General features: G+C 44.5%; 1 protein-coding gene across 4 annotated transcripts in view; it reads left to right on the forward strand.

The window, feature by feature from the left end:
• AXIN2 (axin 2) overlaps positions 1–14,004 on the forward strand; it is a 34,237-nt gene extending 20,233 nt beyond the window's left edge. For 2 of the 4 annotated variants that reach the window (XM_075014404.1, XM_075014403.1), the window contains exons 4-12: positions 1,883–1,985; positions 2,731–2,802; positions 4,085–4,225; positions 4,562–5,049; positions 5,208–5,390; positions 5,706–5,936; positions 6,644–6,739; positions 8,192–8,359; positions 12,341–14,004. In XM_075014404.1, the coding sequence (XP_074870505.1) occupies positions 1,883–1,985; positions 2,731–2,802; positions 4,085–4,225; positions 4,562–5,049; positions 5,208–5,390; positions 5,706–5,936; positions 6,644–6,739; positions 8,192–8,359; positions 12,341–12,467 (1,609 nt within the window). In that variant the 3' untranslated portion in view covers positions 12,468–14,004. The remainder of the gene's footprint in view (positions 1–1,882; positions 1,986–2,730; positions 2,803–4,084; positions 4,226–4,561; positions 5,050–5,207; positions 5,391–5,705; positions 5,937–6,643; positions 6,740–8,191; positions 8,360–12,340) is intronic. The other 2 variants (XM_075014405.1, XM_075014406.1) reach the window with 2 other exon arrangements.
• The last annotated feature ends 544 nt before the right edge of the window (positions 14,005–14,548 follow it).

The raw sequence follows: 14,548 nt of genomic DNA on the forward strand, positions 1-14,548 counted from the left end.
AGCTCCTTAAGGACTCCTTTGTGGTTCCCGACACTATAACAGCAATGAACTCCCCCCCCCGCCCCGCCCAAACAAGACAAAAAAAACCCTGATTATTTTTGATATTTAAGTGAAAAGCTTAACAACAAGCAACTCCTACCTTGATAACAAATGAAACATTGGATAACTCTCCTTTTAATATGTGAAGTGTATTGTGGGATATGTGTGTGCTGTTCTTAAAACAGGGGTTACAAAAACTATGGTTTGGACATTATTTGTTAAGGACCGGCTCATATTCACATGCCTTGCGGCTCTTGAATTATTGAGGTTTTTTAACTGAATTATTTGAAAAAATGGCTCTTGCTGTTTTGGTTGGTGACCCTTGCATGGCCTATGGTGACATACAGAAGTGGATCTTGCCCACAAAAGCTCATTTTGTGATAAATCTGTTAATCTTTAAGGTGCTATATAGCTGCTTGGTTTGTTTGAAGCTACAGACTTAACATGGTTACCCCTCTGAGACTCTGTGTGTGTGTGTGTGTGAGAGAGAGAGAGAGAGAGAGAGAGAGAGAGAGACTTTTTTTCTGTAAGGCCCCAAATCTGCTAAGCTGTACAGGCAGAGTCCTGTTGAAGTCAACAGGACTCAGTAGAAATCTGTCCACATTCAGGTGTCTACACATCTGTGGTCACCGCTTACACGGCAACACTTGCTTAGCTGCCGAACATCCAGGCTTAGTGATTTAGGCTTGATTTCCTGCCCCGCCCTGCCCCTTGGAGGCATTCAACATCCACGGACTTATTGACTTCACTCGGAGTCTTTGGTGCTCAGGACGTCTGAATCAGGAGTTCAGTCTGTTCAGACTCTTTCAGAGAACATGGAGGTGGCTTGCTGGGAAGAGTAAAAAGGATTATATAATTTTGAATTCTGACTTCTGACAATGGGTGAGAGACTGGATATGAGTCAACAGTGTGCCCTTGTAGCCAAGGAGGCTAATTTCATACTGGGGTGCAGTAGGAGAAGCATTTCCAGCAGATGTTGTTATTCCCCTCTATTTGGCGCTCGTGAGGCCATATCTGGCGTATTATGTCCAGTTTTGGACCCCCTATTGTAGAAAGGATGTTCATGCATTGGAGAAGGTTCAGTGGAGGGCCACCAAAATGATTAGGGAGCTGGAGCACATGACCTACAAGGAGAGGCTGAGGGATTTGGGCTTATTTAGTTTGCAGAAGAGAAGAGTGAGGGGGGATTTGACAGCAACTTTTGACTTCCTAAAGGGAGGTTCTACAGAAGATGGAGAGAGGCTGTTCTCAGGAGTGACAGAGGGCAAAGTAAGAAACAGTGATCTAAAGTTACAGTAGGGGAGGTCTAGTTTGGATATTAGGGAAAACTATTTCACTAGGACAGTGCTTCCCAAAGTGTGGTACGCATACCACTGGTGGTATGTGAAAGCATTTCAAGAGGTACACTGCAGAAAATAAATTACTAAAAATTCAAAAGGTAAGCACTGTAATGCCACTGGGAGAGAGGGGTATGCCAATAATGCCAAAGTCCCAAAGAGGTATGCGAATGTTACCGGTTTGGGAAACACTGCACTGAAATGCATTATGCAGAGAGGTGGTGGAATCTCCATCCCTCGAGGTTTCGGTCCCAGCTTGACCCTGTGTAGGGTTTTTTGCCTTTCTCTGGATCGTTGAGTAGCACTTTTCTTCTAGATGATTTAGTGAGGGTTGATCCTGATTTGGGCAGTATTCGATGACCTCCTGAGGTCTCTTCCAGACCCAGGGTTCTACGATTTTGTTTTGGTAGGACTTGCAATGGTCCATTGAGTTACAGGATATTAAGTTGAAATAAATAAGCCTAGGATATCCTAGTTGACTATGACTTGTCTTTGTCCATTCGCAGAGATGGAATCCCTCCTTATAGACTTGGGAGTAAGAAGCACCTCCAGAGGGAAATGCATCGTAGCATTAAGGCCAATGGTCAAGTTTCTCTACCTCATTTTCCGGTAAGTTTGATGCACAATCCTCTGAAAACTGGCTGGAGTAAAGGTCCTCAATTGCTGCGCCTTGCAGGGCTGGAAGAGACTGGCCTGAAAGGGAAGGGAGAAAAAGGGCTTCTTTCTCAGCCTGTATCCTTTGTCTCTGACTGCAAAGACCGAAAGCTTCAAGAAGAGAAGTTAATAGATAGGCCAGCTCTTCAGCTGGAGTCAGCAGGGCTACAGAAATGTGGAAGGCGTGGCTTATTGTTCTTACTGCCCTTGGCTTGAGTTCTTTGGGCTTATTCTGTCCACACAAAGTCCAAACATCAGCTTAAAACACTTCTGAAAAGTTTGCTGGCATTGTGTCACACTGGGCTTTGCATGAGGTTGGGTTCTGTGTAGGGTTTTTTGCCTTTCTCTGGATCGTTGAGTAGCACTCATCTTCCAGATTCACCACATCTGATTGATTGATTGCTTGGGTCCTTCCTGTCTAAATGCTCCCCCCCACCCCCCTGCCCCACCCCTTCACTTTCACACCATCTGGGTTCTGATAAGGGCGGTGTTTTGCTTTCGCTGTTCTGCCCCGAGACTTCAAAAACGCAGTTGGCAGTTAATAGGATTTACTAGTTTCCCAAAACCAAAACACTGGTAGCCAGTAAATGCCTTCTAAGAATAGTAAAACAATTTTAGCTGCCTTGGGTTTGAGGGAATCCTGTTCTTCTGGTTGTGTTGCTCCTGAAAACTAACCCATTGACTTGTTAATTCAATGCAGGCTTCAGGAGGGTGCTGTGGATTCCTGCACTGCATAAATACACAGACAAGTAGAAACATATTTTGTCTTGAGGTTGATATTCCAAAATTCTTCTTTCTTTAGCAGCAATGCAGTTTGGTTAATGTTTCTGGTGGGGGAGAGGGGGGTTGTATGGGGATCTCAATGCTTTTTGGGAGGGAGGGTGGTCTTCTCCCCCTTCTCTAAAGAAAGTTCTGTAGTCTGAGCTTGTAAATTAGATTATTTTGTCCCAGGGCGTGCAAATTGACTTTTTCTGTAAGGCAGTGCTTTGATCAGGGACTGAATAGAGCTGGCTTGTGTAGAAGTGACAATTTCCAGCAGTGGAGCCTTTTCCTACAGCTCCATCCTTTCTGGAGCAAAGTGGTTGTTGGAGAAAGGCCCTGCCTCATCTGGTGGGCAGTCAGTGGAAGAGTTGGCAGTTCACCTTTCTGCTTCCCAATAAAATAAAATTAAATTAAATTAAAAGTGGGGAAGCGATCAGACGGGTTTGTTCTGGGGGAGGGGAGATGACAGAAAGGAGGAGGAAGAACTCTGGTGGGTGGTTTCTCTCTCTCTCTCTCTCTCTCTCTCTCTCTCTCTCTTCTACCATGTTTGCTGCTTTTGGCAGAAATTCACGTTTGCCTTTTTATATTCTGCACTTGATTTGGAGATGTTCCCTTTTTCCCTTGATAGATCTGCTTGAGGCAGCCAAGCTCAGCAGTGTACCACTACTAGCCTGCAGCAGCTTTCTTCATTTTCTGTACAAAGAGATTGGGGGGTGGGGGGGAGGGAGATCTAGGACACTGTTGAGACAACACTACCTCAAAGGTGCCCAGTGTGTAGCCAGGAAATAAATTACCAGTCCTTCTCTGATCTGCAACCATTTGACTTCCACCCCCCCTCCCTTTTTCTCCCCCATCTTATTTTTTTTAATTTCCAACTCCTTTCTGTTATACCCACTTTCTTCCTTCAGTTAAAGTCTCTCCCTCCCACCTCAGAGGTTTTTTTTTTTTTTTTTTTTCCATTTGATGTTTGACAACAGTCTTTGAAGATTTTCTACTTCAGAGTAGCTACTGATGGGCTGGTTGTACTACAGAGGGAACAAGCGGGGTTCCTCGGAGTGCGACCAACTGCTCCTGCCGAAGGCAAACACTAGTGGGAAGGATGTCACTCCATGAGGCCACAGCGCTAGCTCATAAAAATCCAGAGCAGGCTATGCCTAGTTGCGGTAGTCTCCTCATCCAAACATGGAGACACAACAAGCACAGTGGGCCCAGAAATGCTGCTCCGGCTAAGCTTCCGCCACTCGCGCTGCCTTCTCAACATGGCTTATCCCTTTTGTCCCTGCTCTGTGTAGAGAACCCACCGTCTCCCGAAGGAAATGACCCCTGTGGAACCGGCTGCCTTTGCTGCTGAACTGATCTCCCGGCTGGAAAAGCTGAAGCAAGAGCAAGAGATGATGGATAGTCTGGAGGAGAGGCTGCAGCAGATCAAAGAGGTAGGAGGATTAACCCTTCTGGCGCCCGTGTGGGGCTTGGAGCTGGCTGGTCACACATCTTGCTTGGAGGGGTGGGAGGGAGCTGCAGTAATGGCAGACTGTCCCAGTGTGGGGCAGCGGGGGGATGGCTTCTCTTTGCATGATGTATGTTCTATGCTTTCATGATCTGTCCTCAGTACTTCTGCATCTACTGTCCAGCAGGCAGACAAGCTCTGCTTTTCCTGCCAGCCAAGTGGGAAGAGCCCCAGCTCCAAGGCAGCTGCCTCCCTGCATCTCCCTCCTCCCCACCCCTGGCTGGCTTTTTATTTATTTCTTAACTCACGTTGCCCCTTCCAGGAGGAAGAAAAAGAGGGATCAGAGCTACCTGCAAACATGCAGCCCAATCGGGAGGCAGTAACCGCTCACCATCAGCAGCATCCGCTCACTCTCCTCCCATCCGGCAGCTATGAGGATGACCCACAGGCCATCCTGGATGACCACCTCTCACGAGTGCTGAAGACTCCCGGCTGCCAGTCGCCCGGTATGGGCCGGAACAGCCCCCGTGCCCACTCCCCAGACCGTCTCCCCGGGGGCAAGCCACAGCCAAGCACGGCCTTGCCAGCTGCCTGTGCCCTTTTGGCTAAGGGACTGATCACCAAGCAGACCACCAAACACGTTCACCACCATTACATCCACCACCACACCACCCCCAAGACGAAAGAGCAGATAGAAACTGAGGCAGCCCAACGGGTCCAGTGTTTCTGTCCAGGGGGCAGCGACTACAACTGCTATTCCAAAGGCAAGAGCCATTCCAAAGGGATGGAGCTTGCCCTGGAACCGCTTGGGTAAGTTACAGGAGCCATTTCTCTGGAAGAGGGAGGTGGGATTGCTTTGCAGAACCGGGGAGAACGAGCCCCATAAAACCAGGGAAGTGTGGTCGTGACAGGGTACTAACGGTGCCCGCTGGGGGCGGGAATCCCATCCCCTTGTGTCTCATCCTTAGCAGAACTGGCACGCTGACCAAGAGGAATGGCAAGGTAATGGATGGCGTTGCCCAGCCGGCTGGGGAAGCTGGTCTCCCCATCGTGCCCGGACTCCAGCTACCTGGGGGCGAGGCGGATCGGTCGCAGAACGTCTGGCAGTGGATGCTGGAGAGCGAAAGACAAAATAAGCACAAGCCTCATAGGTAAATATACAGCTGTCTACAGCAGTATCGCTCCCGGTAAATATTTATATATTACACAGGCTGTCTATTTTTACAATCGCTAAAAACAAATGAGACTCTTTGCTCCTCCGGTTTAATATAAAAGCCGTTCCGCAGAACCAGAAAAACCACAAAAATGTCATGTTTTTGGCAGCCAACCCTTTTCATGTTATGACAGACTTTGGAGAGGGAGCGGGTAGAATAGGAGCTGCTATTGAAGTCATATTTTCCAGCTTTTATAAGTCGGTTCCTTCCCTCTTCTCTCTCCCCTCCCCTCCCCTCCATCTCCACCCCCAGCATACAAAGCACAAAGAAGGCCTACAATTTGGAGTCCACCAAAGCAATCCCCTGTGAGCGCCCAGCCCGCCACCACCTGTGGGGGGCCAGCAGTCACACCCGTGGGGTGCAGCCTGCCCACCCATTCGTCCAGGATCCCACCATGCCACCACTGACCCCGCCCAACACCCTCGCCCAGCTGGAGGAAGCCTGCCGCAGGCTCGCGGAAGTCTCCAAGCCTCAGAAACAAAGGTAACGACCAAGGGAAATGCCAGGGGAGAGGGGAGTGAAAAGTTTCCTCAACTTTGCCAGCCCTGAGTACCTTATTTGATTACCTCTCTGTGATAGACAGACGCCCCCTGCTGGGAGTGGGCCTGAATCACCAATATGGCTTTCTTCAGGAATGGGATTCCAGCACCTATTTCAGGCTACGTCTGTTTTTTTGCCTTTTTCCCTTAGGCTCTTCTCCCACCTACCCCTGCAGTCTCCCAAGTGGCATTACTGGTTAACTGGCTGGCAGGCAGATGAATTTAGCAAGCTAACAGTTGTGGCTGGCAATCTTGTACAGTGTGCATGTAGTCTCATCTTCCAGGGTAGGAAGGCCTCCAGATTTGTAGTGGGAGGCAAGGAGGTGTAGGCATTGCGATAAAACATAATTATGTCCCAAAAGTGAACTCCTTCCCTCCCTCCCCAGAATTCCACATTGTCTGTTTCACATTCACAGTGGGCATAGATTGTTGCCTGGAGCTAACATGGCTAAATGCTGAATTATGACTTATTTGTTGATTATGCATTTGGATATGGAAGGGTACATTCATCCATTGCATTCTTAATTCTTTCTTTGATTTGTGTGCTCATGCAAAGATGAAATGTAATGGCTCATCCAGAGGTTTCAATTAAGAGGATGTATTTTAACTTTAACAGGTTTTTTTTTTTTTTGTCTCTTCCCCCAACTTCAGATGTTCAACCTCAAATCAGCAGAGGGATCGAATCCACTCGTCTGCTGTTCAAGGGGGGAATGCCCCTTTTTGCCATGCAAATCTAACAACAGAAGAGTGAGTACATAGATAGATGCATTACATATATTTCCACTGCCTTTAATTATATTTGCATTTAATGGATGGCACTTTGAAAATAGAGGGCATTTTTATATCTGAAGTTTAGTCTTTCAAATATACTTTTTTTGAAAAAAAAAAAAAAAAAAAAAAAAAAAAAGCATGAAACATTTTCAAATCTTGTCTCTGGTTCTTTTTAACTTGGATTCCTGTAAAGTGGACAAAGATTGGATTAGTCTAATTACAGGATGGTTCTTTTAACAAGAAATCTGCTACAGAGAGGTCTAAAATGGCCTAAATAATTAAAGTTTTCTTTTTTTCACCCCCTTCATCTTAAGCAATGAGCAATGTTTGAAGTCCCGACTAAGCCACCTGACTAGAGTCTTTCATTTTTAATTGGTTGACCTTAAATCCACCAGCTGTCTTTGCTAGGAACATTTTTTTTCTCCTTCTTCCCTGAAGCCACTCTACAAAGACTTAGAATGAATTAGGAACACTAAATTACTGTGGACTAACACTTTGTGACCTTTTGACATGCCAAGTATACATTGCCTCAGAAGTGGGTCTGGGTTTAGCTACCTGGCATTCAAGGCCCTGTTGTTATTTTGTTACGTAGCAATTTTTTATTAATTTTAAGAGGAGGCAGATTTCACTTCATTTTTTGCCCGGCTGTCCACGGGTACAGGAATGTTACCTGTTCTTTCGGGGCAGTGTTTTGTGTAGTTTTTGACTGGTGAGCATTGCAATGCCCATACCACCAGCTAACAGGTGTAGATAGGGAGCAAAACAATAAACTGTTGTTCTCTGCCATGTCTCTCTTGCGTGAATGAAAATTACGTAAGTTGTCTTTGTGACCTTGGTAGACCAAGCATACAATAGTTAACTCTGGCTTAATGACCATTTGTTTAGCATAGCGGTTAGATCCCTAAGCATTGGGATTTACTGTTAGAGCTCATGGTCTGCTGAGTATCACTGCCCCCATCCATAAAATGGGCACAAGCGTGCTCTGAGGCATAGCTCATTAATACAGCTCAGCTGCTTAGCATTCTTATTATTATTTGTATTAGCATCATACCCAGAAGTGGGACAGGACCAGTGTTTCCTGTAAGTTGAGCCCTTGGGTGGGTACCAGGAGAGGTTCAGGTACTACCCAGATGATTAGAAGAGTGCCAACATCCGGCAGCGTACATTTCTAGTGGCAGTGCACATCCACACATGCCTCAGTGCACGTAACAAAATGTATTCTGTGCACAGAGAGGACATGGGCCTGGCTCCTGGTAAGCTTAGGTGCCCTACGAACACAGCACATACGTATGATTTCCTTGCAAGGTACTGCTGGACTTTCAAACTGAGCCCAGCATGAATCTGGTTGCCTTCACGTATATTATCAGTATTGGCTTGCAGTGACGCCTGTGTCTCTGAATGAGAAATGTCTTTTCTTTTTTGTTGCAGTCACAAAGAGCCAAAGAAAGTCCCAGTGGTTCATGCCTCCCAGTCTAGTGAGTTGGTTGTCACTTACTTTTTCTGTGGAGAAGAAATACCCTACCGGAGGATGTTAAAGGCCCAGAGCCTGACACTTGGGCACTTTAAAGAGCAGCTGAGCAAAAAGGGAAATTATAGGTAAGACTCTCGTGGTTTCTTTCGTCTGCTGAAACTATGAACCAAAATAACCGTCAAATAGTTTTTGCAAACCCGCCCACAAGGGAAAAACTTACGGCACCTTTTTCTGGGAGGTTGGCTGCACTGGCTCACTGAACTCTCCTCTGTCCTTTTTCCTACTCCCCCACCAAAACCAGGGTGGCTTAGAGAGGCGTGAACACTATGTTGCCTGAACTTGGTCTTGTCTTGTGGGTCAGTCAGCTTGGCTGATGTCCCCTGGGTGTCTGTCACACAGCAGTTGTGTAGGAGAACACTGACTGGCCATGGACAGCTATTGCCTGTATGCTTATGCTCATAAAGAGGAAAGAGGTTCTTATGATTAAGGGTCTAGCCCATGACTTGGAGACATCTAAGTTTTCTTCCCTCTACCTCCCACTTCCTGCCAGACTTTGAACTTAATCTCCTAGACGTAAAATGAGGGTTTTGGCACTTGGCCTCCTTTGATAGCGCATCCATATGAATAACCAATAACCATATAAGTAACGCTTTTCAGCTAGAAATTGCAAACCCTTGGAGGGTCAATAGCCCTCTCTTCCTGCTGTCTCTCAGAGCCACCCATGTGGCTAAAAGGAATTCTAAAGGCCTAGGGGTTGTATCGGTGGCTCAGAAGCTGGTTTCCCCTCTTTGCTGCCTCCAGTTACAGTGGCTTTGTCCACATTTATTTTTACCATACTGGCCGAATGGATCTGATCAGTAGTGAACTGATTATGTCCTATTGGCCGACAAAGCTCTTTCATTCTTACAAAGGGAAGAGCCAGGGTTAAGTGTTCTGAAATTTTAGTTTGAATTTGGCACTCCTCCAGGGCACCAGGGTGTGCACTCTGGAGGCAGAAGTTGACCAAAAAAAAAAAAGTCAAAATGAGGCAACTTTTCCCTTGTGGCCTCACTGGAGAATCTTCACTGGCACTGAAAGGTCCATGAAGAGTCTGGTCACACCTTGCTGAGCAGGGAGCTGCATTAAATGCTTGTTGGGCTTGAGGCACCTAGGTCCCCTGTCCTTCCCAGCTGCCGTCAGAGGGCAACAGCTTGCAATTACTACCAACCTGAACTGGCAACAAAGCAGTGCAAAGCCAGACTCTCTACTGTTATCCCGTTCTCTCAGCAGTTGCTTAGTGCCCTCAGAACGTGTCATTCTGTGTCCTCTGAAATGCGCTCTCGTGATGCTAGGTTGCTTGAATATGATTTTAAAACTTCTGTGGCCTTAAAGCCCCTGCAGGTACAATTATTTTTGCCTTGTCAGATTGTAATTACTTGAGAAAATGTTTTTAAGTGACTGACAAGGATGAAACAATGTTCTGCTTAGATCTCTCCCCTTTACACCTGGGTAAAGACAATACAGAAATTTATAAAAGGAACTTGGGTATGTGCCCAGTTTTTTATCTCACGCAGACACAAGGTGAAACTAATTACACAAATTTGTGTCCCTCCAGGGAATCATTTGATCTAAGCTTTGACTTTTGGCTGGACTTTGAGTGAAACTGCAGGTGACCTTCAGGGAAGAGGGCCACACGACCCCAGAGTAGCGGGTGTGTGTCTGTGCTGGGGAGAGACACTAACTAGGCTGCTTTGGTCACATCTGGCATTGATTTCTTTTTAAGGCACACTTAATAAGCATGTCTTTGAAGCTTTTGCCTTTCATTTAATGCACAAAGACGTGCATAAATGGTCGGCTCTCCAAATTCTTCATTGATTGAATCAGTTTGTAACACGGGCACCAAAATGCTCTGTTCTTGCTCCCTTTTCAATGCCAAAGTCATGTGTCCCACCAAGCAGTGGGATATTCACCCAGCCCATTGTGTTTCACGCTTTGTCTTAAAAAATGAAGCAGTGATTTAATACTTACGGCGTTAACCACACACACACACACACACACACACACAGAGAGAGAGAGAGAGAGAGAGAGAGAGAGAGAGAGGAGGGGGGTGTGTGTTGGGTAATCTTAACATGGCAGCAGTTCAAAACAGCAACACCAGCCCTGCTAGACTCTATTGGTGCCAGATGTTGGGGGAGAGGAGGTGGGGGGGGAGAGAAGCAAAGCCTGCCACATAAAACATGTTTGAATGGAAAGCCGGTTTCTGTGAGCAAATAAGTGCAGAGCAACTTGTTTGAAGATGATGTGGGGGAGGATATTGCTTTACTTCACTCTCTTTCCCTGTCTCTTTCTGTGGAATATGGTTGTAATTATGTAAAATGTTCTGATGTGTTTTCTTGAATAAAGATGCAGTGTTCAAACAACCGCAAGAAAGAGAGATTTGTAAATACCAGCCAGTTTGTTTGTGGGGGAAGTCCTTGGGAAAGCAGGCTCTGAAACGAGTGGGGAAGGGCAAAGCTGGGAGACAGTCCTGAAAACTCATTCACCATTTTGGATTGACCAGCTCATGGAATGACAATCCTGACCAGCACCATTTAAGTCAGTGGGACTTTTTAGTGAGTGTAGATTCAAGCTTTATAAGAAGAATGTAAGGAGCTATTTCCATTGCCCAATTAGACAAGATGCCATACATCACTTCAAAAAGGAATGGCTTTAAAAAAAAAAAAGAGAGAGAGAGAGCGAGAGAGAAGAGCAAATACACCTTGACAAAATGTAGCTGGTTCACTCACCCCTGTTCTCTCTCTATCTTTAGAATTTAGCTTGGCTTAAAAGTAAACTTAAAACTTGTTGCTGAGTATTTAGTGTTTAAATATTTTTATAGCCAACTCATTCAAAAGCTGCTACAAATTCAGTTGATGTTTTTAATAAAGTGAAAAATCCAAGATAAATTTTGGGGGATTGTCTGATAAAAATTACGACCTTTAGCCCTTCAACACCTTCAGCCCCTTGTTTGAAAATTACAGAGCAGGGGAATTGTTTTAAAAAAAATCTTATCTGATGAGGATTTTCCTTTGCTTGCTGATCAGATCACAAAGTGCTCTTTAAAGAGAGCCAGAGAGCAGGGCAGATTAGAGGAGGTGTGTGGTAGCAGACCAGCAGGCTCCTTAAATGCTAACCTTCTGAATGGAAGCCCTTCATTTGTGCATATGCAATTAAGCAGCCTTAGAAGGAAGAATGCTAGAAAAGGGATAAAAGAAACCTTTAATCAAGAGGCTGAACGGTCTAATTCGGGATAATAGAGGGGTCCTCACTGTTTGACACAAGAGGGGTGGGGGTGCCTTTTTGCCTGGGTGAGCGTTGGCTTCATGATCTAAGGACCCTGAGCAAAAGAAAAGGAATGCAGGACACTTCTACTTGACCTTCCAGTGTCAAATATTGCAAGCTTTGCCAAGATTGCTCTTTGCATGCGACCAGTAGGAAACATCAGAGAACAAACACTGCCATATCTGTAACTTAAACAGTGCATGAATATTTTAGGTTGTGGTTTTTGTTTTGTTAAATGCAAGGCACCCTGTTTTGGAGGAAGCACTTTGAACTACTTCCCCCCGCGGCCCCCCCCCCCAAAAAAAATCCCCTTTTAATAACCATGTAATGCTGTGCTCCAGAATTTATGCATGAAAGAAAAGAGAACAAAAACTAGGATTTTTGGTTAGAATTTTATTTAGTTAAATAAGATGTTTGGCCAGAGATTGCAGAGCTTTTTATTTTCTCTTGTTGATAATATGAGCTGCTGCCAATACATAGAACTTGTTCAAGGCTCTATCCCTCAGGTGCCCTGTTTTATTAAGTGATATATTCCATTCCTTTTCTCCTCAAACATTTCTTCTTCAGCACGGCTTGGCTGGCTGGAGTTGAATCCGTACTAAATCAAATATTGGCAGATAACTGCATACAGATCACTTGTGAGTTATGGAGGATTTTAATGGTATTGGAACTGATTTCTTTCTCAGTTAACTTGATAACACTCATGTGAAAGGCGAATCGGACGCTTAGTTGGAAATGTTTGTTGCTGTTGTCTTAAAAAGAATGGTAAAGTGACACCTTGTTGTTTGAACTGCTTTCTCCCACAGATATTATTTCAAAAAAGCAAGTGATGAATTTGACTGCGGTGCGGTTTTTGAAGAAATTTGGGAAGATGACACAATTTTGCCCATGTATGAAGGAAGGATTCTTGGGAAAGTCGAGAGGATTGATTGACTGGCATCTGTTTCTCTGACACAACATAAGCTAAAGATGTATTTGGTCATACAACAGCAACGAAGATGACAACAGCAACAAAAATTTGAAGGAACCTTTTGAATCAATGAAGAAGACAAAGCGAAGCCTATGAAGCCAAATTAGCCTTAGAGGGGGGAAAAATGGCATTTATTTCTCATGAGTTGGGTACTGAGATGATAAAAACCAATCAACCCTGAACTATTTATTAAAAACATGACCACTGTTGGCTATTGAAGATGCAGACCATGTTTGAAGAGACTTCCATACATAATATATGAATTCCTGGGGATCTGAAATCTATGGACTAAGGGCAACTGTGTATAGCTTACCTTACCAGTAATCCTTATTGATATTTATTGAACAGTCTGTTTTCCCTTGAGTCCAGTTTATGGATATGCTGCTTTAACAATGGTGATAAGAGGGGTTGCCGGGGGAGGGGCAGAAAGAGGAGAAGGGTTTATTTTTTTATGTCCTGCTATCTACAATCTTTGGAGTTCAGCTGTTAGGGTGCATTAATAATTGATTGGGGTAGGTAAATGATGCTGCACCCATTATTTCTCCAAGAGAAGATAAAATGCTTTTCTAAAGAAATAACTCCCATGCCCTGCCATTCATTCATTCATTTAGAGGTCAGTGCATTTTAATTTATGCTGCTCTGATTTGTAATAATGGTCTGTAAGTGTTAGATGCAATATAGTAACAGCGATGGGTCCCCGGTCCCCCAACCCCTCAGGTGGTGGCGAGGGTTTTTCTTGTTGTTGATCTCCTTGTGTGGGACTCATGTCATGTCCAGTGCCTGTCTTGCACTAGGCAGATTGACAGCAAATGCCAGCCTAGGAGAAGAAGCCAGCCACTTCTTGCATATTAACACACCAAGAGGGCACACTGCAAAAGCTAGGTTCAAATCCAGATGTGTATGCCATGTAGCTAGCGATCTTATTTTTCTAATTCTACTTCAATGTTAGCACATCTTGTATTTAACCTACGTTTAACTCCAACAGAGTGGATTTTCCAATGCGTTTTGCTATTGATCTTACCTAAATGACACCCATTCGAGCCAATGGGAGTTGTGGGCTAAGCAACTTTGTAACACTTTGAAAACCTTCCCTGTGGGGGTGTATGTTGGGACAGAGCACCTCTTTCCCAAGAAAGACCTTAGATTTCTACATTTTGGGTTCTGTTTTGATTAATTTAATTGGTGCATTCTGTTTGCCATTACTACTTTGTGTAATAAGTCTGTATATATTGTAGAAAATGTACGGTGGAAGAAAAATAATACACTATCTCAAGTGTTTTAAAATTTATTCAGTACAGTACCTGTGCCTGCATGGTGTTACTTTGCCATGTGTCGCCCTATATTCAGGGTTAATGCTTTCCCTTGTTTGTTTAAGGGGTTTATGTATAAATATATTTTATGCCTTTTATTACAAGTCCTGTACTCGTGACTTTTGCCATGGCATTTTGTTTTACTTATACTGTAAATTATGCATTATAAAGAGTTTCATTTAAAGAAAAATTACTTGGTACAATAATTATTGTAATTAAGAGATGTAGCCTTTATTAAAATTTTATATTTTTCAAATGAGTATTGTCTGATTTTGAATGTCTTGAATGATGGCCTTGGGCTCTGGTCCTCATGAGGTTTACAGGCTATCCCTGCCCTGGACAGTTGGCAATCTAAATAGACAAGACAGTTCCGCTCCCTGACTGTTTTGTCTATTACTTTTATTAGATACACTAGGAACCAACTTCTAAGTTAGGCACTACATCAAAGTAGCCAGCAGAGAGTCTACACACTTTTTTTTCCCCCCTTACTTCAAAGTTAACTTCCAAGTAGGGAGCCCAGCTTCAAAGTCCTTACTCCATTCCGCGGAATGGAGTAGTGTCCTACTTTGAAGTAGACTGTGTGTAGATGCTCTACTTTGAAGTTGCTTACTTCGAAGTAAGGAACTTCAAAGTTATTTTTGTAGTGTAGACACAGCCCCAAAGAGTTAAAGGTGACCAGTGTTCCCTCCAATTTTTTCTATCCATACGTGGAATAAATTTTGTTGTATGGACTG

Source organism: Carettochelys insculpta, chromosome 20, assembly GCF_033958435.1.
Source record: "Carettochelys insculpta isolate YL-2023 chromosome 20, ASM3395843v1, whole genome shotgun sequence".
Classification (NCBI taxonomy): domain Eukaryota; kingdom Metazoa; phylum Chordata; order Testudines; family Carettochelyidae; genus Carettochelys; species Carettochelys insculpta.